General features: G+C 37.1%; 1 protein-coding gene across 1 annotated transcript in view; it reads right to left on the reverse strand.

The window, feature by feature from the left end:
• Window positions 1-25,002, reverse strand: part of LOC311268452 (uncharacterized protein) — a gene marked incomplete at its 3' end in the record, with an annotated part of 60,771 nt that overhangs the window by 19,771 nt on the left and 15,998 nt on the right. The window contains exon 2 of the mRNA XM_084372128.1: window positions 3,946-4,095. Coding sequence (XP_084228254.1) covers window positions 3,946-4,095 — 150 coding nt within the window. The remainder of the gene's footprint in view (window positions 1-3,945; window positions 4,096-25,002) is intronic.

The following is a 25,002-nucleotide window of genomic DNA, read 5'->3' on the forward strand; positions in this document are numbered from 1 at the left end:
GGTAACACATGCTCCAAGATTACAGATTGGTTGGACGCAGTGTCCCTGATGATATGAACTGGTACCTTAGGGTCCCCCTCTGTCAAAGAGACAAAACCTTTCATTAAAAAGGGCTGGAACTCCGGGTCAGGAATACGCACCGGCTCTGCTGGAGCTGAAATCAAAGACTCACTTCTAATTAACACAACAGATTTCGGTGGTTGAGACTTGTTCTTAAGAGTAAAGCATTTGTTAATAGTGTGACCAATTTTCTTGCAATAACTGCAGGTTGGCCTCTCCTTCACACCCTCCCCAGTGTCTGACTTTTCAGGCTTCTCTTCACCCTCCCGTTTAACAAATGGAACATAGGTTTTTACTGGAACATTGTCTGAGTGAGAAGAGCTGTCTGAGTGAGGAGTGTTAGATCTGCGCCATGAGAAGTAAGAACCACGCTCTGACACAGGAGTCCGTTCAAAACTGTCCTTGTGGGTGAGCACATCCTCATCCGCAAGGACAGTTGCAGCTGCGAGTGTCAAAGCCTTTTGCTCATTAATATAGGTTGCCAGCCTATCTGATAAACAGTTTTTAAACTCTTCTAGCAGGATGAGCTCACGTAACTGTTCAAACGCTGTTACTTTAGATGAATGACACCAGCGGTCAAACAGAGCCTCTTTCTCCCGACCAAACTCAGAAAAAGTGTGGTTGTCTAACTTTTTATACCGGCGAAACTTTTGCCTATAGGCTTCAGGCACCAATTCAAATGCTCTAAGCACGGCAGCCTTGACTTTGTCATAGTCAAGACTGTCAGCTGGTGACAACGATGTATATGCCTCCTGGGCTTTCCCAGTTAACACACATTGCAATAGTAACGGCCAAACCTTTGTGGGCCATTTCAAGGTGTCAGCCGTACGCTCAAACAGAGCAAAGTATTCATCAACATCTTTACCATTAAATGGAGGAATCATACGGATGCATTTGTTAACATCAAAATCAGCTTGTGCACCACTGCCATGTTGTGGGGGAGGGGCCTGGTTTAGCTCTAGCTCTTTTAAGCGTATTTCTCGTTTAGTCTGCTCTTCCAATTCCATCTGTTTAAACTTTAACTCCTGCTCTTTAAGTCTGGCTGCTGCCTCCCTCTCACTAGCTTTGTCCTGCAACTCTAGCCGGCGCAGCTCTAGCTCCAATTCCAACTTCCTAATGCTTTGATCAGGAAAGGCCTGTTTTGTTGGCGAAACAGCCACGCCAGGGTCAGGCAACATGCCTTTCTCGAACAATGCAGTCCATAATTCATGTTTTATCACTTTCTTTGCTTTTGTCTTTGAGACTATGATACTATAATGATCAGCAATAGAAGTCAAATTATCCTTAGTGCATCTATGAAACACTTCAAGAGAAGGCTGCTTAACAAACTCTTCCAAAATAAACTCCATCCTGAACTATGGCTACTGACTTATTTGTATTGAAAAATTATCACAAAGCGTAACAAACCCCCTGAAAAAAAACAAGCGCATCAAAAATTGCAAAAGCAATACAGGTTTCAAGGCAAAAAAGCCACCACAAAAACGCTTGTAAAAAATACAAATACAGGCAAAAAAGCCAACGCTCGATGAGACACAGACCAGCAATGAAAAACACTGCCCAACACAGCACTACATAAGTGGTGTCCTAATAAGGGGTGTGGCCCAAATTCAAGATGGGGATGATGGGATTGAGCATCCGGTCTCGCTCTGAGCCACAGAGCGAGACCCCTGACGGATTACCAGCAAACGACTGGCGGCGTCCTTCCCGTCTACAGGGTGATCGAACACTGCCTGAAACTCCCTCTTAAACTAGTAGTCAGTAGCAAGAGAAAGGTTGCCTTCAACTGCAGCTATAGCCCAACTGAGAGCCTCATCAACCAGAAGAGACATGACCAAGGCAATCCTAGACCCATCAGAAGAATATCTAGACGGCTGATGAGTGAAAAGTAACTCACATTGAGCGAGGAAACCCCGACAGTGGTCGAAGTCTCCGTCGAACGGCCTAGGGCTGACCAAGTTGGGCTCAGTTTGGGGGTGCGACTGGGCTGGGGAGGCCGCTGAACCCGCCGCTGCACTGGGAGGGCTGGGGCTGGTGTTGGTGACGGGAGCTGGAAGTCCGCTGACCGGTGTTCGGGCTGTAAGGGTATCCAGGGATTTCTGAATGTCGGCCAACGCTCCGGAGATGGCGCTCACTTGGGTGGAAAGTAGGGGTGGAGCCGAACCCGAATACGGTATTCGGAAAGGCACAAATAACGTGTTTTTTACAAATACTTATTTTGAACAAATACTTTTAAAAATATTTGTATTCGGGAAGAAGAAAAACATATCAAAAAGCTACGTTTCCTCATGAGACCGCAGTACATGCCCGGATGACTGAGTGAGTGACGTTCAGGAGTCGGGGGTGGGGGCGTCAAAACACCGCTGTTCCGACACCCCCGCAGCTGTCCATGGTGCTGCTGAACCAGGTGACGTTGTTTACACTCTGCGTTGTGGCTTGTCTGTGAAACGCGCGCTGCTCAGGGACTGGGCAGATCTGTCCCACTTGCTTTGTCCCTCACTCCGTTGGGAGATCTTCCACAGAGTAAAAGAAATACACATTGTTTCTCTCCCCCACTCCGCTCGAGCACGGATGAACGTGGCTTGAGCCCACTTCACGGGCGCGAGGCTGCTGCAGCCGGCGACCCTGCTGACAGCAGACCGGGGGAGAAAAAAAATTCTTTGCTCGGTGCTTTGGTTGGGTTTTAGGCAATGAAGAAAGGAGTTGGTTAAGTTTAGTAAAAAGACCAGGTAGAGGCCAGAAGCATAATGACCGTTAGCTATAGGCTACTATGTCATATTATTTACAGATCAAGTTTAGTTCTTGGAACTCTGTGCATTAGAAAGAACAGTTCTTTTAAGTATTATTTGTTTTTATTCTGTCTGTTCAACGTCCTGGTGGTGGTGGTGGGGTTCATAATGTTCACAATGATATTTTATTAGTTGTTGGTTTAACCATGGATGAGGTAATGGCTGTTATGTTATTTTCTTTTCAATGACATTCCTTGTTACATGTTCATTGCTGGATTTATGGAAAAACATCAACCGATATTGCATATCCATAATTATTATAATGGATAATTAAAGAATACTTACACTATAACGAAAATTAGAAGTGTAACTGTGGCAGTGGGGTGTGGTTGAGGCGCCGGCTGCTGGAGGAGAGGGAGGAGTTGCTCAGCCGGTGCTCAGACAGCTGGACAGAATCAGGTTATCAATCACCTATATAAGCACGCTTGTAACCTGGTTCTGGTCTCTTGCAGTAGGCTGGGTCCTGGGAGAGGACCGAGCACCCAACGACGACAGCAGACGGCAGGCAGTCGTTACCCTCGGGCGCGACGGCTGTTCCTTTGTGTTTGTCTATGATTGTGAGCCACGTTGTCTGCCGGCTGGTAAATAAAACTGTCATCACCTCCATCCCACGCTGTTGCCTCCTTCCTGCCCTTCCTGTGAGCACCGAGGCTCACAGTAACTAAAAAAAAATATTATTTTTATGCCTATTTTGAATTTTACTCGAATACAAATACAAATACAAATACTTTTCCCCCCTCAACAAATACAAATACAGATACAAATATCGGCTGCTCTGCACACCCCTAGTGGAAAGGGACGCCTCAGTTCCTACTGTGGAACGGGAGGCACTTTCAAGCACTGCTATCTGACTTTGCACAGTGGGAAAGGCCTTCTTCAACTCCTGCTGCAGCTCGGCAAGGTCACAGGCCTGTTTGGCAATCAAACCTCCTAAATCTGCAGGAGTCTGGTTCCCTGCCCCTGGGGACCCGGCTTGGCTCATGGTGGCTTGAACGTTCTGTTAGGCTCTAAAGTTACAGTAGCCAAATGTGCCAGGTACCCCAGAGACAAAGACACAGACCCGTGCTTCAAGTTTAACAACTTTATTAAACAACTTTACGTGGGAGTGGAGCTGGGCCGAGGAGGGAGAGACTGGGTATCCAGGGAGAGGAAAGAGGGTGGAGGGTCCACGTGGTGGTTAGGTGAGGGTGAAGGTGAGGGGCCTGGAAGGCGTGGATGGAGCGAGGAGACACTGGTTAAAGGAGGGAGCCTAGAACAAACAAAGAGGAGAACAGGATTAGCAAAGATATACAATACAGTGTATTCGAAGATTTACGAGTGCTGCTAGTACACAGCCGGCTAACCTGACCACAACAGTCAATGTTCAAGCAACGGGCGCCCCCTCTCAGCCTCCTCTAATACTCAGGCATAGTAGATGATGATGTGGAGCAGCTGGGCTGCTCGTCGTCATCATTGCCCACACTTGTGCTGGGCTGACTGGCTGCTGGGCAACAGCATAAGCTGTATTTGACTGAAAAAAGGTCTTTCACTTAAGTTTTCTAGCCTGAAGTGGTTGAATTTGGATCTTCTTCATGGCAAATGAGGCTTTACCTGGAATTTAATTCATTAAGGGTGAAAACTGGCTCATGACAATTTTCAGCGTCTCAGACCGAGAAAAGCCCTTTTTTTGCACTTACAGTAGCATAAGCTGCATTTGACTGAAAAAAGGGCTTTCACTGAAGTTTTCTAGCCTGAACTGGTTGAATTTGGATCTTCTTCGTGGCAAACAAGTTTTTACCTGGAATTTAATTCATTAAGGGTGAAAACTGGCTTATGTCAAAAATGAGCCTTTCAGAGCGAGAGGAGCCTGTTTCTGCACTGTACAGTAGCCTAAGCTACATTTCACTGAAAAAAGGTCTTTTAAACAAGTTTTCTAGCCTGAAGTGGTTGAATTTGGATCTTCTTCATGGCAAATGAGGCTTTACCTGGAATTTAATTCATTAGGGGTGAAAACTGGCTCATGACAATTTTCAGCGTCTCAGACCGAGAAAAGCCCTTTTTTTGCACTTACAGTAGCATAAGCTGCATTTGACTGAAAAAAGGGCTTTCACTGAAGTTTTCTAGCCTGAACTGGTTGAATTTGGATCTTCTTCGTGGCAAATGAGTTTTTACCTGGAATTTAATTCATTAAGGGTGAAAACTGGCTTATGTCAAAAATGAGCCTTTCAGAGCGAGAGGAGCCTGTTTTTGCACTAAGCTGCATTTCACTGAAAAAAGGTCTTTCAAACAGGTTTTCTAGCCTGAACTGGTTGAATTTGGATCTTCTTCATGGCAAAGGAGTTTTTACCTGGAATTTCATTCATTAAGGCTTATGTGAAAAATGAGCGTTTCAGAGCGTGAGGAGCATGTTATTGCACTGTACAGTAGCCTAAGCGGCATTTGACTGAAAAAAGGTCTTTCACTGAAGTTTTCTAGCCTGAACTGGTTGAATTTGGATCTTCTTTCTACTGTGTGCTATGTATTTCTAGTGCATTTCTACTGTGTGCTGTGTATTTCTACTGTGTATTTCTACTGTGTGCTGTGTATTTCTACTGTGTATTTCTATTGTCTGCTCTGTATTTCTAAAGTGTATTTCGACTGTGTGCTGTTTATTTCTACTGTGTATTTCTCCTGTGATGTGTATTTCTACTGTGCATTTCTATTGTCTGCTCTGTATTTCTAAAGTGTATTTTGACTCTGCGCTGTGTATTTCTACTGTGTATTTGCACTGTGTGCTGTGAACTTCTACTGTGTAATTCTATTGTGATGTGTATTTCTACTGTGATGTATATTTCTACTGTGTATTTCTATGGTGATGTATATTTCTACTGTGATCTATATTTCTACTGTGTATTTCTACTGTGATGTGTATTTCTACTGTGTATTTCTACAGTGTATTTGGACTTTTTGATGTGTATTTCTACAATGTATTTCTACTGTGTGCTATGTATTTCTAATGAATTTCTACTGTGTGCTGTGTATTTCTGCTGTGTATTTCTACTGTGTATTTCTACTGTGATGTGTATTTCTACTGTGTATTTCTACAGTGTATTTGGACTTTGTGATGTGTATTTCTACAATGTTTTTCTACTGTGTGCTATGTATTTTTATGTATTTCTACTGTGTATTTCTACTGTGTGCTGTGTATTTCTACTGTGTATTTCTACTGTGTCCTGTGTATTTCTACTGTGTATTTATATTGTCTGCTCTGTATTTCTAAAGTGTATTTTGGCCGTGTGCTGTGTATTTCTACTGTGTATTTCTACTGTGTGCTGTGTATTTCTACTGTGTATTTCTCTTGTCTGCTCTGTATTTCTAATGTGTATTTCGACTGTGTGCTATGTATTTCTAGTGTATTTGCACTGTGTGCTGTGTATTTCTACTGTGTATTTCTACTGTGATGTGTATTTCCATTGTGATGTGTAATTCTACTGTGTATTTTGACTGTGTGCTATGTATTTCTAGTGTATTTGTACTGTGTGCGGTGTATTTCTACCGTGTATTTCTATTGTGATGTGTATTTCTATTGTTGGCTCTGTATTTCTACTCTGTATTTCGACTGTGCTGTGTATTTCTAGTGCATTTGTACTGTGTGCTTTGTATTTCTACTGCGTATTTCGACTGTGTGCTATGTATTTCTAGTATATTTCTACTGTGTGCTTTGTATTTCTACTGCGTATTTCTATTGTCTGCTCTGTATTTCTAAAGTGTATTTCGACTGTGCTGTGTATTTCTACTGTGTATTTCGACTGTCCTGTGTATTTCTAGTGCATTTGTACTGTGTGCTTTGTATTTCTACTGTGTATTTCTACTGTGATGCATATTTCTACTGTGTATTTCGACTGTGTGCTATGTATTTCTAGTGTATTTCTACTGTTTGCTGTGTATTTCTACTGTGTATTTCTATTGTGATGTGTATTTCTACTGTGTATTACTACTGTGATTTGTATTTCTCTGTGTATGTCTATTGTCTCCTCCTTTTTTCTACAGTGTATTTTGACTGTGTGCTGTGTATTTCTACTGTGTATGTCTACTGTGATGTGTATTTCCATTGTGATGTGTATTTCTACTGTGTATTTTGACTGTGTGCTCTGTATTTCTTGTGTATTTGCACTGTGTGCTGTGTATTTCTACTGTGTATTTCTACTGTGATGTGTATTTCCACTGTGATGTGTATTTCTACTGTTTATTTGTATTGTCTGATCTGTATTTGTACTGTGTGCTGTGTATTTCTACCGTGTATTTCTATTGTGATGTGTATTTCTACTGTGTATTTCCACTGTGTGCTATGTATTTCTAGTGTATTTGTACTATGTGCTGTGTATTTCTACTGTGTATTTCTATTGTGATGTTTATTTATACTGTGTATTTCTATTGTGATGTGTACATCTACTGTGATGTGTATTTCTACTGTGTATTTCTATTGTCTGCTCTGTATTTATACTGTGATGTGTATTTCTACTGTGTATTTCTATTGTCTGCTCCGTATTTCTCAAGTGTATTTCTACTGTGTATGTCTACTGTGATGTGTATTTCCATTGTGATGTGTATTTCCATTGTGATGTGTATTTCTACTGTGTATTTTGACTGTGTGCTGTGTATTTCTACTGTGCATTCCTATTGTGATGTGTATTTCTACTGTGAAGTGTATTTCTACTGCGTATTTCTATTGTCTGCTCTGTATTTCTAAAGTGTATTTCGACTGTGCTGTGTATTTCTACTGTGTATTTCGACTGTGCTGTGTATTTCTAGTGCATTTGTACTGTGTGCTTTGTATTTCTACTGTGTATTTCTACTGTGATGCGTATTTCTACTGTGTATTTCGACTGTGTGCTATGCATTTCTAGTGTATTTCTACTGTTTGCTGTGTATTTCTACTGTGTATTTCTATTGTGATGTGTATTTCTACTGTGTATTTCTACTGTGATTTGTATTTCTCTGTGTATGTCTATTGTCTCCTCCTTTTTTCTACTGTGTATTTTGACTGTGTGCTATGTATTTCTTGTGTATTTGCACTGTGTTCTGTGTATTTCTACTGTGTTTTTACAGTGATGTGTATTTCTACTGTGTATTTCTATTGTGATGTGTATTTCTACTGTGTATTTCTACTGTGATGTGTATTTCCACTGTGTATTTCTATTGTCTGATCTGTATTTCTACTGTCTGCTGTGTATTTCTACTGTGTATTTCGACTGTGCTGTGTATTTCTACTGTGTATTTCGACTGTGTGCTATGTATTTCTAGTGTATTTGTACTGTGTGCGGTGTCTTTCTACCGTGTATTTCTATTGTGATGTGTATTTCTATTGTTGGCTCTGTATTTCTACTGTGTATTTCTCTTGTCTGCTCTGTATTTCTACTGTGTATTTCGACTGTGCTGTGTATTTCTAGTGCATTTGTACTGTGTGCTTTGTATTTCTACTGCGTATTTCGACTGTGTGCTATGTATTTCTACTGTGTATTTCGACTGTGTGCTATGTATTTCTAGTGTATTTCTACTGTTTGCTGTGTATTTCTACTGTGTATTTCTACTGTGATGTGTATTTCTACTGTGATGTGTATTTCTACTGTGATGTGTATTTCTACTGTGTATTTCTACTGTGATTTGTATTTCTCTGTGTATGTCTATTGTCTCCTTTTTTCTACTGTGTATTTTGACTGTGTGCTATGTATTTCTTGTGTATTTGCACTGTGTGCTGTGTATTTCTACTGTGTGTTTCTACAGTGATGTGTATTTCTACTGTGTATTTCTATTGTGATGTGTATTTCTACTGTGATGTGTATTTCTACTGTGTATTTCTATTGTGATGTGTATTTCTACTGTGATGTGTATTTCCACTGTGTATTTCTATTGTCTGATCTGTATTTCTACTGTCTGCTGTGTATTTCTACTGCGTATTTCTATTGTGATGTGTATTTCTACTGTATATTTCGACTGTGTCCTATGTATTTCTAGTGTATTTGTACTATGTGCTGTGTATTTCTACTGTGTATTTCGACTGTGTGCTATGTATTTCTAGTGTATTTGTACTGTGTGCGGTGTCTTTCTACCGTGTATTTCTATTGTGATGTGTATTTCTATTGTTGGCTCTGTATTTCTACTGTGTATTTCTCTTGTCTGCTCTGTATTTCTACTGTGTATTTCGACTGTGCTGTGTATTTCTAGTGCATTTGTACTGTGTGCTTTGTATTTCTACTGCGTATTTCGACTGTGTGCTATGTATTTCTACTGTGTATTTCGACTGTGTGCTATGTATTTCTAGTGTATTTCTACTGTTTGCTGTGTATTTCTACTGTGTATTTCTATTGTGATGTGTATTTCTACTGTGATGTGTATTTCTACTGTGATGTGTATTTCTACTGTGTATTTCTACTGTGATTTGTATTTCTCTGTGTATGTCTATTGTCTCCTTTTTTCTACTGTGTATTTTGACTGTGTGCTATGTATTTCTTGTGTATTTGCACTGTGTGCTGTGTATTTCTACTGTGTGTTTCTACAGTGATGTGTATTTCTACTGTGTATTTCTATTGTGATGTGTATTTCTACTGTGATGTGTATTTCTACTGTGTATTTCTATTGTGATGTGTATTTCTACTATGATGTGTATTTCCACTGTGTATTTCTATTGTCTGATCTGTATTTCTACTGTCTGCTGTGTATTTCTACTGCGTATTTCTATTGTGATGTGTATTTCTACTGTATATTTCGACTGTGTCTTATGTATTTCTAGTGTATTTGTACTATGTGCTGTGTATTTCTACTGTGTATTTCTATTGTGATGTGCATTTCTACTGTGTATTTCTATTGTGATGTGTACATCTACTGTGATGTGTATTTCTACTGTGTATTTCTATTGTCTGCTCTGTATTTATACTGTGATGTGTATTTCTACTGTGTATTTCTATTGTCTGCTCCGTATTTCTCAAGTGTATTTTAACTCTGTGCTGTGTATTTCTACTGTTTATTTCTATTGTTGGCTCTGTATTTCTACTGTGTATTTCTCTTGTCTGCTCTGTATTTCTACTGTGTATATTGACTGTGTGCTATGCATTTCTATAGTATTTGTACTGTGTGCTGTGTATTTCTACTGTGATGTGTATTTCTACAGTGTATTTGGACTTCATGATGTGTATTTGTACAATGTATTTCGACTGTCCTATGTATTTCTAGTGTATTTCTACTGTGTGCTGTGTATTTCTACTGTGTATTTCGACTGTGTGCTATGTATTTCTAGTGTATTTGCACTGTGTGCTGTGTATTTCTACTGTGTATTTTGACTTTGTGCTGTGTATTTCTACCGTGTATTTCTATTGTGATGTGTATTTCTACTGTGTATTTCCACTGTGTGCTATGTATTTCTAGTGTATTTGTACTGTGATGTGTATTTCCACTGTGTATTTCTATTGTGATGTGTATTTCTACTGTGATTTGTATTTCTCTGTGTATTTCTATTGTCTCGTCTTTATTTCTACTGTGTATATTTCGACTGTGTGCTATGTATTTCTTGTGTATTTGCACTGTGTGCTGTGTATTTCTACTGTGTATTTCTACTGTGATGTGTATTTCCACTGTGATGTGTATTTCTACTGTTTATTTGTATTGTCTGATCTGTATTTGTACTGTGTGCTGTGTATTTCTACCGTGTATTTCTATTGTGATGTGTATTTCTACTGTGTATTTCCACTGTGTGCTATGTATTTCTAGTGTATTTGTACTATGTGCTGTGTATTTCTACTGTGTATTTCTATTGTGATGTTTATTTATACTGTGTATTTCTATTGTGATGTGTATATCTACTGTGATGTGTATTTCTACTGTGTATTTCTATTGTCTGCTCTGTATTTATACTGTGATGTGTATTTCTACTGTGTATTTCTATTGTCTGCTCCGTATTTCTCAAGTGTATTTCTACTGTGTATGTCTACTGTGATGTGTATTTCCATTGTGATGTGTATTTCCATTGTGATGTGTATTTCTACTGTGTATTTTGACTGTGTGCTGTGTATTTCTACTGTGCATTCCTATTGTGATGTGTATTTCTACTGTGAAGTGTATTTCTACTGCGTATTTCTATTGTCTGCTCTGTATTTCTAAAGTGTATTTCGACTGTGCTGTGTATTTCTACTGTGTATTTCGACTGTGCTGTGTATTTCTAGTGCATTTGTACTGTGTGCTTTGTATTTCTACTGTGTATTTCTACTGTGATGCGTATTTCTACTGTGTATTTCGACTGTGTGCTATGCATTTCTAGTGTATTTCTACTGTGTATTTCTATTGTGATGTGTATTTCTACTGTGATTTGTATTTCTCTGTGTATTTCTATTGTCTCGTCTTTATTTCTACTGTGTATATTTCGACTGTGTGCTATGTATTTCTTGTGTATTTGCACTGTGTGCTGTGTATTTCTACTGTGTATTTCTACTGTGATGTGTATTTCCACTGTGATGTGTATTTCTACTGTTTATTTGTATTGTCTGATCTGTATTTGTACTGTGTGCTGTGTATTTCTACCGTGTATTTCTATTGTGATGTGTATTTCTACTGTGTATTTCCACTGTGTGCTATGTATTTCTAGTGTATTTGTACTATGTGCTGTGTATTTCTACTGTGTATTTCTATTGTGATGTTTATTTATACTGTGTATTTCTATTGTGATGTGTACATCTACTGTGATGTGTATTTCTACTGTGTATTTCTATTGTCTGCTCTGTATTTATACTGTGATGTGTATTTCTACTGTGTATTTCTATTGTCTGCTCCGTATTTCTCAAGTGTATTTCTACTGTGTATGTCTACTGTGATGTGTATTTCCATTGTGATGTGTATTTCCATTGTGATGTGTATTTCTACTGTGTATTTTGACTGTGTGCTGTGTATTTCTACTGTGCATTCCTATTGTGATGTGTATTTCTACTGTGAAGTGTATTTCTACTGCGTATTTCTATTGTCTGCTCTGTATTTCTAAAGTGTATTTCGACTGTGCTGTGTATTTCTACTGTGTATTTCGACTGTGCTGTGTATTTCTAGTGCATTTGTACTGTGTGCTTTGTATTTCTACTGTGTATTTCTACTGTGATGCGTATTTCTACTGTGTATTTCGACTGTGTGCTATGCATTTCTAGTGTATTTCTACTGTTTGCTGTGTATTTCTACTGTGTATTTCTACTGTGTATTTCTATTGTGATGTGTATTTCTACTGTGTATTTCTACTGTGATTTGTATTTCTCTGTGTATGTCTATTGTCTCCTCCTTTTTTCTACTGTGTATTTTGACTGTGTGCTATGTATTTCTTGTGTATTTGCACTGTGTTCTGTGTATTTCTACTGTGTTTTTACAGTGATGTGTATTTCTACTGTGTATTTCTATTGTGATGTGTATTTCTACTGTGTATTTCTACTGTGATGTGTATTTCCACTGTGTATTTCTATTGTCTGATCTGTATTTCTACTGTCTGCTGTGTATTTCTACTGTGTATTTCGACTGTGCTGTGTATTTCTACTGTGTATTTCGACTGTGTGCTATGTATTTCTAGTGTATTTGTACTGTGTGCGGTGTCTTTCTACCGTGTATTTCTATTGTGATGTGTATTTCTATTGTTGGCTCTGTATTTCTACTGTGTATTTCTCTTGTCTGCTCTGTATTTCTACTGTGTATTTCGACTGTGCTGTGTATTTCTAGTGCATTTGTACTGTGTGCTTTGTATTTCTACTGCGTATTTCGACTGTGTGCTATGTATTTCTACTGTGTATTTCGACTGTGTGCTATGTATTTCTAGTGTATTTCTACTGTTTGCTGTGTATTTCTACTGTGTATTTCTATTGTGATGTGTATTTCTACTGTGATGTGTATTTCTACTGTGATGTGTATTTCTACTGTGTATTTCTACTGTGATTTGTATTTCTCTGTGTATGTCTATTGTCTCCTTTTTTCTACTGTGTATTTTGACTGTGTGCTATGTATTTCTTGTGTATTTGCACTGTGTGCTGTGTATTTCTACTGTGTGTTTCTACAGTGATGTGTATTTCTACTGTGTATTTCTATTGTGATGTGTATTTCTACTGTGATGTGTATTTCTACTGTGTATTTCTATTGTGATGTGTATTTCTACTGTGATGTGTATTTCCACTGTGTATTTCTATTGTCTGATCTGTATTTCTACTGTCTGCTGTGTATTTCTACTGCGTATTTCTATTGTGATGTGTATTTCTACTGTATATTTCGACTGTGTCCTATGTATTTCTAGTGTATTTGTACTATGTGCTGTGTATTTCTACTGTGTATTTCGACTGTGTGCTATGTATTTCTAGTGTATTTGTACTGTGTGCGGTGTCTTTCTACCGTGTATTTCTATTGTGATGTGTATTTCTATTGTTGGCTCTGTATTTCTACTGTGTATTTCTCTTGTCTGCTCTGTATTTCTACTGTGTATTTCGACTGTGCTGTGTATTTCTAGTGCATTTGTACTGTGTGCTTTGTATTTCTACTGCGTATTTCGACTGTGTGCTATGTATTTCTACTGTGTATTTCGACTGTGTGCTATGTATTTCTAGTGTATTTCTACTGTTTGCTGTGTATTTCTACTGTGTATTTCTATTGTGATGTGTATTTCTACTGTGATGTGTATTTCTACTGTGATGTGTATTTCTACTGTGTATTTCTACTGTGATTTGTATTTCTCTGTGTATGTCTATTGTCTCCTTTTTTCTACTGTGTATTTTGACTGTGTGCTATGTATTTCTTGTGTATTTGCACTGTGTGCTGTGTATTTCTACTGTGTGTTTCTACAGTGATGTGTATTTCTACTGTGTATTTCTATTGTGATGTGTATTTCTACTGTGATGTGTATTTCTACTGTGTATTTCTATTGTGATGTGTATTTCTACTATGATGTGTATTTCCACTGTGTATTTCTATTGTCTGATCTGTATTTCTACTGTCTGCTGTGTATTTCTACTGCGTATTTCTATTGTGATGTGTATTTCTACTGTATATTTCGACTGTGTCTTATGTATTTCTAGTGTATATGTACTATGTGCTGTGTATTTCTACTGTGTATTTCTATTGTGATGTGCATTTCTACTGTGTATTTCTATTGTGATGTGTACATCTACTGTGATGTGTATTTCTACTGTGTATTTCTATTGTCTGCTCTGTATTTATACTGTGATGTGTATTTCTACTGTGTATTTCTATTGTCTGCTCCGTATTTCTCAAGTGTATTTTAACTCTGTGCTGTGTATTTCTACTGTTTATTTCTATTGTTGGCTCTGTATTTCTACTGTGTATTTCTCTTGTCTGCTCTGTATTTCTACTGTGTATATTGACTGTGTGCTATGCATTTCTATAGTATTTGTACTGTGTGCTGTGTATTTCTACTGTGATGTGTATTTCTACAGTGTATTTGGACTTCATGATGTGTATTTGTACAATGTATTTCGACTGTCCTATGTATTTCTAGTGTATTTCTACTGTGTGCTGTGTATTTCTACTGTGTATTTCGACTGTGTGCTATGTATTTCTAGTGTATTTGCACTGTGTGCTGTGTATTTCTACTGTGTATTTTGACTTTGTGCTGTGTATTTCTACCGTGTATTTCTATTGTGATGTGTATTTCTACTGTGTATTTCCACTGTGTGCTATGTATTTCTAGTGTATTTGTACTGTGATGTGTATTTCCACTGTGTATTTCTATTGTGATGTGTATTTCTACTGTGATTTGTATTTCTCTGTGTATTTCTATTGTCTCGTCTTTATTTCTACTGTGTATATTTCGACTGTGTGCTATGTATTTCTTGTGTATTTGCACTGTGTGCTGTGTATTTCTACTGTGTATTTCTACTGTGATGTGTATTTCCACTGTGATGTGTATTTCTACTGTTTATTTGTATTGTCTGATCTGTATTTGTACTGTGTGCTGTGTATTTCTACCGTGTATTTCTATTGTGATGTGTATTTCTACTGTGTATTTCCACTGTGTGCTATGTATTTCTAGTGTATTTGTACTATGTGCTGTGTATTTCTACTGTGTATTTCTATTGTGATGTTTATTTATACTGTGTATTTCTATTGTGATGTGTATATCTACTGTGATGTGTATTTCTACTGTGTATTTCTATTGTCTGCTCTGTATTTATACTGTGATGTGTATTTCTACTGTGTATTTCTATTGTCTGCTCCGTATTTCTCAAGTGTATTTCTACTGTGTATGTCTACTGTGATGTGTATTTCCATTGTGATGTGTATTTCCATTGTGATGTGTATTTCTACTGTGTATTTTGACTGTGTGCTGTGTATTTCTACTGTGCATTCCTATTGTGATGTGTATTTCTACTGTGAAGTGTATTTCTACTGCGTATTTCTATTGTCTGCTCTGTATTTCTAAAGTGTATTTCGACTGTGCTGTGTATTTCTACTGTGTATTTCGACTGTGCTGTGTATTTCTAGTGCATTTGTACTGTGTGCTTTGTATTTCTACTGTGTATTTCTACTGTGATGCGTATTTCTACTGTGTATTTCGACTGTGTGCTATGCATTTCTAGTGTATTTCTACTGTTTGCTGTGTATTTCTACTGTGTATTTCTATTGTGATGTGTATTTCTACTGTGTATTTCTACTGTGATTTGTATTTCTCTGTGTATGTCTATTGTCTCCTCCTTTTTTCTACTGTGTATTTTGACTGTGTGCTATGTATTTCTTGTGTATTTGCACTGTGTTCTGTGTATTTCTACTGTGTTTTTACAGTGATGTGTATTTCTACTGTGTATTTCTATTGTGATGTGTATTTCTACTGTGTATTTCTACTGTGATGTGTATTTCCACTGTGTATTTCTATTGTCTGATCTGTATTTCTACTGTCTGCTGTGTATTTCTACTGTGTATTTCGACTGTGCTGTGTATTTCTACTGTGTATTTCGACTGTGTGCTATGTATTTCTAGTGTATTGGTACTGTGTGCGGTGTCTTTCTACCGTGTATTTCTATTGTGATGTGTATTTCTATTGTTGGCTCTGTATTTCTACTGTGTATTTCTCTTGTCTGCTCTGTATTTCTACTGTGTATTTCGACTGTGCTGTGTATTTCTAGTGCATTTGTACTGTGTGCTTTGTATTTCTACTGCGTATTTCGACTGTGTGCTATGTATTTCTACTGTGTATTTCGACTGTATGCTATGTATTTCTAGTGTATTTCTACTGTTTGCTGTGTATTTCTACTGTGTATTTCTATTGTGATGTGTATTTCTACTGTGATGTGTATTTCTACTGTGTATTTCTACTGTGATTTGTATTTCTCTGTGTATGTCTATTGTCTCCTTTTTTCTACTGTGTATTTTGACTGTGTGCTATGTATTTCTTGTGTATTTGCACTGTGTGCTGTGTATTTCTACTGTATGTTTCTACAGTGATGTGTATTTCTACTGTGTATTTCTATTGTGATGTGTATTTCTACTGTGATGTGTATTTCTACTGTGTATTTCTATTGTGATGTGTATTTCTACTGTGATGTGTATTTCCACTGTGTATTTCCATTGTCTGATCTGTATTTCTACTGTCTGCTGTGTATTTCTACTGCGTATTTCTATTGTGATGTGTATTTCTACTGTATATTTCGACTGTGTCCTATGTATTTCTAGTGTATTTGTACTATGTGCTGTGTATTTCTACTGTGTATTTCTATTGTGATGTGCATTTCTACTGTGTATTTCTATTGTGATGTGTACATCTACTGTGATGTGTATTTCTACTGTGTATTTCTATTGTCTGCTCTGTATTTATACTGTGATGTGTATTTCTACTGTGTATTTCTATTGTCTGCTCCGTATTTCTCAAGTGTATTTCAACTCTGTGCTGTGTATTTCTACTGTTTATTTCTATTGTTGGCTCTGTATTTCTACTGTGTATTTCTCTTGTCTGCTCTGTATTTCTACTGTGTATATTGACTGTGTGCTATGCATTTCTATAGTATTTGTACTGTGTGCTGTGTATTTCTACTGTGATGTGTATTTCTACTGTGATCTATACTTCTACTGTGTATTTCTACTGTGATGTGTATTTCTACAGTGTATTTGGACTTCATGATGTGTATTTGTACAATGTATTTCGACTGTCCTATGTATTTCTAGTGTATTTCTACTGTGTGCTGTGTATTTCTACTGTGTATTTCGACTGTGTGCTATGTATTTCTAGTGTATTTGCACTGTGTGCTGTGTATTTCTACTGTGTATTTTGACTTTGTGCTGTGTATTTCTACCGTGTATTTCTATTGTGATGTGTATTTCTACTGTGTATTTCCATTGTGTGCTATGTATTTCTAGTGTATTTGTACTGTGATGTGTATTTCCACTGTGTATTTCTATTGTGATGTGTATTTCTACTGTGATTTGTATTTCTCTGTGTATTTCTATTGTCTCGTCTTTATTTCTACTGTGTATATTTCGACTGTGTGCTATGTATTTCTTGTGTATTTGCACTGTGTGCTGTGTATTTCTACTGTGTATTTCTACTGTGATGTGTATTTCCACTGTGATGTTTATTTCTACTGTTTATTTGTATTGTCTGATCTGTATTTGTACTGTGTGCTGTGTATTTCTACCGTGTATTTCTATTGTGATGTGTATTTCTACTGTGTATTTCCACTGTGTGCTATGTATTTCTAGTGTATTTGTACTATGTGCTGTGTATTTCTACTGTGTATTTCTATTGTGATGTTTATTTATACTGTGTATTTCTATTGTGATGTGTACATCTACTGTGATGTGTATTTCTACTGTGTATTTCTATTGTCTGCTCTGTATTTATACTGTGATGTGTATTTCTACTGTGTATTTCTATTGTCTGCTCCGTATTTCTCAAGTGTATTTCTACTGTGTATGTCTACTGTGATGTGTATTTCCATTGTGATGTGTATTTCCATTGTGATGTGTATTTCTACTGTGTATTTTGACTGTGTGCTGTGTATTTCTACTGTGCATTCCTATTGTGATGTGTATTTCTACTGTGAAGTGTATTTCTACTGCGTATTTCTATTGTCTGCTCTGTATTTCTAAAGTGTATTTCGACTGTGCTGTGTATTTCTACTGTGTATTTCGACTGTGCTGTGTATTTCTAGTGCATTTGTACTGTGTGCTTTGTATTTCTACTGTGTATTTCTACTGTGATGCGTATTTCTACTGTGTATTTCGACTGTGTGCTATGCATTTCTAGTGTATTTCTACTGTTTGCTGTGTATTTCTACTGTGTATTTCTATTGTGATGTGTATTTCTACTGTGTATTTCTACTGTGATTTGTATTTCTCTGTGTATGTCTATTGTCTCCTCCTTTTTTCTACTGTGTATTTTGACTGTGTGCTATGTATTTCTTGTGTATTTGCACTGTGTTCTGTGTATTTCTACTGTGTTTTTACAGTGATGTGTATTTCTACTGTGTATTTCTATTGTGATGTGTATTTCTACTGTGTATTTCTACTGTGATGTGTATTTCCACTGTGTATTTCTATTGTCTGATCTGTATTTCTACTGTCTGCTGTGTATTTCTACTGTGTATTTCGACTGTGCTGTGTATTTCTACTGTGTATTTCGACTGTGTGCTATGTATTTCTAGTGTATTTGTACTGTGTGCGGTGTCTTTCTACCGTGTATTTCTATTGTGATGTGTATTTCTATTGTTGGCTCTGTATTTCTACTGTGTATTTCTCTTGTCTGCTCTGTATTTCTACTGTGTATTTCGACTGTGCTGTGTATTTCTAGTGCATTTGTACTGTGTGCTTTGTATTTCTACTGCGTATTTCGACTGTGTGCTATGTATTTCTACTGTGTATTTCGACTGTATGCTATGTATTTCTAGTGTATTTCTACTGTTTGCTGTGTATTTCTACTGTGTATTTCTATTGTGATGTGTATTTCTACTGTGATGTGTATTTCTACTGTGTATTTCTACTGTGATTTGTATTTCTCTGTGTATGTCTATTGTCTCCTTTTTTCTACTGTGTATTTTGACTGTGTGCTATGTATTTCTTGTGTATTTGCACTGTGTGCTGTGTATTTCTACTGTGTGTTTCTACAGTGATGTGTATTTCTACTGTGTATTTCTATTGTGATGTGTATTTCTACTGTGATGTGTATTTCTACTGTGTATTTCTATTGTGATGTGTATTTCTACTGTGATGTGTATTTCCACTGTGTATTTCCATTGTCTGATCTGTATTTCTACTGTCTGCTGTGTATTTCTACTGCGTATTTCTATTGTGATGTGTATTTCTACTGTATATTTCGACTGTGTCCTATGTATTTCTAGTGTATTTGTACTATGTGCTGTGTATTTCTACTGTGTATTTCTATTGTGATGTGCATTTCTACTGTGTATTTCTATTGTGATGTGTACATCTACTGTGATGTGTATTTCTACTGTGTATTTCTATTGTCTGCTCTGTATTTATACTGTGATGTGTATTTCTACTGTGTATTTCTATTGTCTGCTCCGTATTTCTCAAGTGTATTTCAACTCTGTGCTGTGTATTTCTACTGTTTATTTCTATTGTTGGCTCTGTATTTCTACTGTGTATTTCTCTTGTCTGCTCTGTATTTCTACTGTGTATATTGACTGTGTGCTATGCATTTCTATAGTATTTGTACTGTGTGCTGTGTATTTCTACTGTGATGTGTATTTCTACTGTGATCTATACTTCTACTGTGTATTTCTACTGTGATGTGTATTTCTACAGTGTATTTGGACTTCATGATGTGTATTTGTACAATGTATTTCGACTGTCCTATGTATTTCTAGTGTATTTCTACTGTGTGCTGTGTATTTCTACTGTGTATTTCGACTGTGTGCTATGTATTTCTAGTGTATTTGCACTGTGTGCTGTGTATTTCTACTGTGTATTTTGACTTTGTGCTGTGTATTTCTACCGTGTATTTCTATTGTGATGTGTATTTCTACTGTGTATTTCCACTGTGTGCTATGTATTTCTAGTGTATTTGTACTGTGATGTGTATTTCCACTGTGTATTTCTATTGTGATGTGTATTTCTACTGTGATTTGTATTTCTCTGTGTATTTCTATAGTCTCGTCTTTATTTCTATTGTGTATATTTCGACTGTGTGCTATGTATTTCTTGTGTATTTGCACTGTGTGCTGTGTATTTCTACTGTGTATTTCTACTGTGATGTGTATTTCCACTGTGATGTGTATTTCTACTGTTTATTTGTATTGTCTGATCTGTATTTGTACTGTGTGCTGTGTATTTCTACCGTGTATTTCTATTGTGATGTGTATTTCTACTGTGTATTTCCACTGTGTGCTATGTATTTCTAGTGTATTTGTACTATGTGCTGTGTATTTCTACTGTGTATTTCTATTGTGATGTGCATTTCTACTGTGTATTTCTATTGTGATGTGTACATCTACTGTGATGTGTATTTCTACTGTGTATTTCTATTGTCTGCTCTGTATTTATACTGTGATGTGTATTTCTACTGTGTATTTCTATTGTCTGCTCTGTATTTATACTGTGATGTGTATTTCTACTGTGTATTTCTATTGTCTGCTCCGTATTTCTCAAGTGTATTTCTACTGTGTATGTCTACTGTGATGTGTATTTCCATTGTGATGTGTATTTCCATTGTGATGTGTATTTCTACTGTGTATTTTGACTGTGTGCTGTGTATTTCTACTGTGCATTCCTATTGTGATGTGTATTTCTACTGTGAAGTGTATTTCTACTGCGTATTTCTATTGTCTGCTCTGTATTTCTAAAGTGTATTTCGACTGTGCTGTGTATTTCTACTGTGTATTTCGACTGTGCTGTGTATTTCTAGTGCATTTGTACTGTGTGCTTTGTATTTCTACTGTGTATTTCTACTGTGATGCGTATTTCTACTGTGTATTTCGACTGTGTGCTATGCATTTCTAGTGTATTTCTACTGTTTGCTGTGTATTTCTACTGTGTATTTCTATTGTGATGTGTATTTCTACTGTGTATTTCTACTGTGATTTGTATTTCTCTGTGTATGTCTATTGTCTCCTCCTTTTTTCTACTGTGTATTTTGACTGTGTGCTATGTATTTCTTGTGTATTTGCACTGTGTTCTGTGTATTTCTACTGTGTTTTTACAGTGATGTGTATTTCTACTGTGTATTTCTATTGTGATGTGTATTTCTACTGTGTATTTCTACTGTGATGTGTATTTCCACTGTGTATTTCTATTGTCTGATCTGTATTTCTACTGTCTGCTGTGTATTTCTACTGTGTATTTCGACTGTGCTGTGTATTTCTACTGTGTATTTCGACTGTGTGCTATGTATTTCTAGTGTATTTGTACTGTGTGCGGTGTCTTTCTACCGTGTATTTCTATTGTGATGTGTATTTCTATTGTTGGCTCTGTATTTCTACTGTGTATTTCTCTTGTCTGCTCTGTATTTCTACTGTGTATTTCGACTGTGCTGTGTATTTCTAGTGCATTTGTACTGTGTGCTTTGTATTTCTACTGCGTATTTCGACTGTGTGCTATGTATTTCTACTGTGTATTTCGACTGTGTGCTATGTATTTCTAGTGTATTTCTACTGTTTGCTGTGTATTTCTACTGTGTATTTCTATTGTGATGTGTATTTCTACTGTGATGTGTATTTCTACTGTGATGTGTATTTCTACTGTGTATTTCTACTGTGATTTGTATTTCTCTGTGTATGTCTATTGTCTCCTTTTTTCTACTGTGTATTTTGACTGTGTGCTATGTATTTCTTGTGTATTTGCACTGTGTGCTGTGTATTTCTACTGTGTGTTTCTACAGTGATGTGTATTTCTACTGTGTATTTCTATTGTGATGTGTATTTCTACTGTGATGTGTATTTCTACTGTGTATTTCTATTGTGATGTGTATTTCTACTGTGATGTGTATTTCCACTGTGTATTTCTATTGTCTGATCTGTATTTCTACTGTCTGCTGAGTATTTCTACTGCGTATTTCTATTGTGATGTGTATTTCTACTGTATATTTCGACTGTGTCCTATGTATTTCTAGTGTATTTCTACTGTTTGCTGTGTATTTCTACTGTGTATTTCTATTGTGATGTGTATTTCTACTGTGATGTGTATTTCTACTGTGATGTGTATTTCTACTGTGTATTTCTACTGTGATTTGTATTTCTCTGTGTATGTCTATTGTCTCCTTTTTTCTACTGTGTATTTTGACTGTGTGCTATGTATTTCTTGTGTATTTGCACTGTGTGCTGTGTATTTCTACTGTGTGTTTCTACAGTGATGTGTATTTCTACTGTGTATTTCTATTGTGATGTGTATTTCTACTGTGATGTGTATTTCTACTGTGTATTTCTATTGTGATGTGTATTTCTACTGTGATGTGTATTTCCACTGTGTATTTCTATTGTCTGATCTGTATTTCTACTGTCTGCTGAGTATTTCTACTGCGTATTTCTATTGTGATGTGTATTTCTACTGTATATTTCGACTGTGTCCTATGTATTTCTAGTGTATTTGTACTATGTGCTGTGTATTTCTACTGTGTATTTCTATTGTGATGTGCATTTCTACTGTGTATTTCTATTGTGATGTGTACATCTACTGTGATGTGTATTTCTACTGTGTATTTCTATTGTCTGCTCTGTATTTATACTGTGATGTGTATTTCTACTGTGTATTTCTATTGTCTGCTCCGTATTTCTCAAGTGTATTTCAACTCTGTGCTGTGTATTTCTACTGTTTATTTCTATTGTTGGCTCTGTATTTCTACTGTGTATTTCTCTTGTCTGCTCTGTATTTCTACTGTGTATATTGACTGTGTGCTATGCATTTCTATAGTATTTGTACTGTGTGCTGTGTATTTCTACTGTGATGTGTATTTCTACAGTGTATTTGGACTTCATGATGTGTATTTGTACAATGTATTTCGACTGTCCTATGTATTTCTAGTGTATTTCTACTGTGTGCTGTGTATTTCTACTGTGTATTTCGACTGTGTGCTATGTATTTCTAGTGTATTTGCACTGTGTGCTGTGTATTTCTACTGTGTATTTTGACTTTGTGCTGTGTATTTCTACCGTGTATTTCTATTGTGATGTGTATTTCTACTGTGTATTTCCACTGTGTGCTATGTATTTCTAGTGTATTTGTACTGTGATGTGTATTTCCACTGTGTATTTCTATTGTGATGTGTATTTCTACTGTGATTTGTATTTCTCTGTGTATTTCTATTGTCTCGTCTTTATTTCTACTGTGTATATTTCGACTCATGCTCAAAATTGACATAAGCCAGTTTTCACCCTCAATGAATTAAAGATCAGGTAAAACCTTGTTTGTCATGAAATAGATCCAAATTCAACCAGTTCAGGCAAGGAAACTTCAGTGAAAGACCTTTTTTCAGTCAAATACAGCTTATGCTACACTGTAAACCCGAACGTTCAAATTAATTAAATAGATTAAGTACTGTATACTCAAAGTTTTAAAAAAGTTCTACTAACTTAATTACGTCAAGTTTGTGTAACATGTTCTTTCTTTTTATGTACTTTATACTAATAATGTTTGATTAAATTGAAATATTTCTTTATTAAGTAAGCATAACTTAAAAACACAACTTAAGCACAAGTTAATAGAATTAAGGCCTACATATAAGAATGGTAAAGTCTTCTTATTTCTATTATTTCAAATAGGTGGAATTTAATAATAGGCCTTGAACATGCTAAAATACAATAAAAGGGGGGGAGCACCGAAGAGAGGCAGCACGGAGCACTGCAGAAAGTTGGACCTACGTGGCAACAGTCAGCCTCACTGGACTTACTGTAAGTTTTGAATGTTCACATATTGTTAATATACTAACATTTAGTTGTATTTTGGGTGCGTGTCGAAAAAAATAGCAGAAATGGCGGGTCCGTATTTTTTATGTGCTTTGCCACGCTTCCAGAAGGAAACATTGTGCTAGCAAGCCTAGCAGATGTTCAGTTGTGTGTTACCTGTTTTAATGAGGCAGTTTAAAATGTTGGATACTTGTCCTAGAGGAGATGGCAGGGCCAGCTCTTGGCATAGGGGGTATAGGCAGTCGACTAGAGCATGAAACAAAGTGTTTTAATCTTTATAAAATGTAATTGAATCCCCCCCTCTCATGTCTCATGGTGCAACCAACCCCGCTGTGCCCGCAGTCACACACACAGCAGAGGTGTGTGCAGTGAGATTGTTTTCAAGCCGTTTTCTTGTTAGAAATGCCAGCCCCACATAGCAAGCGGGTCCGGGCCAGATCCGGCATCAAGCCGGCACCTCTGGCCTACATCTGGCATGGCAAATAGTATGTTAGCCAGATGTGGGCCAGGTCTGGCAGTGATGGCACCGTTTTTGTAATGGCATGCCAAATGTGGGCCAATTGTGGTTAGGTGTATGTGGCCCAGGTCTGTAGCAGACAGGTCTGGGCCAGATCCGGCATCAAGCCGGCACCTATGGCCTACATCTGGCATGGCAAATAGTATGCTAGCCAGATGTGGGCCAGGTCTGGCAGTGATGGCACCGTTTATGAAATGGCATGCCAAATGTGGGCCAATTGTGGTTAGGTGTATGTGGCCCAGGTCTGTAGCAGACAGGTCTGGGCCAGATCTGGCATCAAGCCGGCACTTCTGGCCTATTTCTGACCTGGTAAATAGTATGTTAGCCAGATGTGGGCCAGGTCTGGCAATGATAGCACCGTTTATGTAATGGCATGCCAAATGTGGGCCATTTGTGGTTAGTTGTATGTGGCCCATATACGTAGCAGACAGGTCTGGGCCAGATCTGGCATCAAGCCGGCACTTCTGGTCTATTTCTGACAAGGCAAATAGTATGTTAACCAGATGTGGGCCAAGTCTGGCAATGATGATACCGTTTATGTGATGGTACGCGATACATGGGCCAATTGTATTTGAGTTTATTAGACCCTAGAGTGACTTTGACTAGGGTCAAAGGGGACTATTTAAGGTTAAAAAAAAAAAAAGAGAGACAGGTTTTACACATTTGAATTTTTTTTTTTTTAAGTATATTTTTGGGGCTTTTATGCCTTTAATTAATAGGACAGTTCAGAGAGTGACAGGAAATGGGAGGCAGAGAGGGGGAATGACAGGCAGGATAGGGCCGCTGAATGCAGGATTCAAACCAGGGCCGCCTG

This window comes from Pagrus pagrus (genome assembly GCF_965226575.1).
Source record: "Pagrus pagrus genome assembly, chromosome: 13".
NCBI classification, from domain to species: Eukaryota; Metazoa; Chordata; class Actinopteri; order Spariformes; family Sparidae; genus Pagrus; species Pagrus pagrus.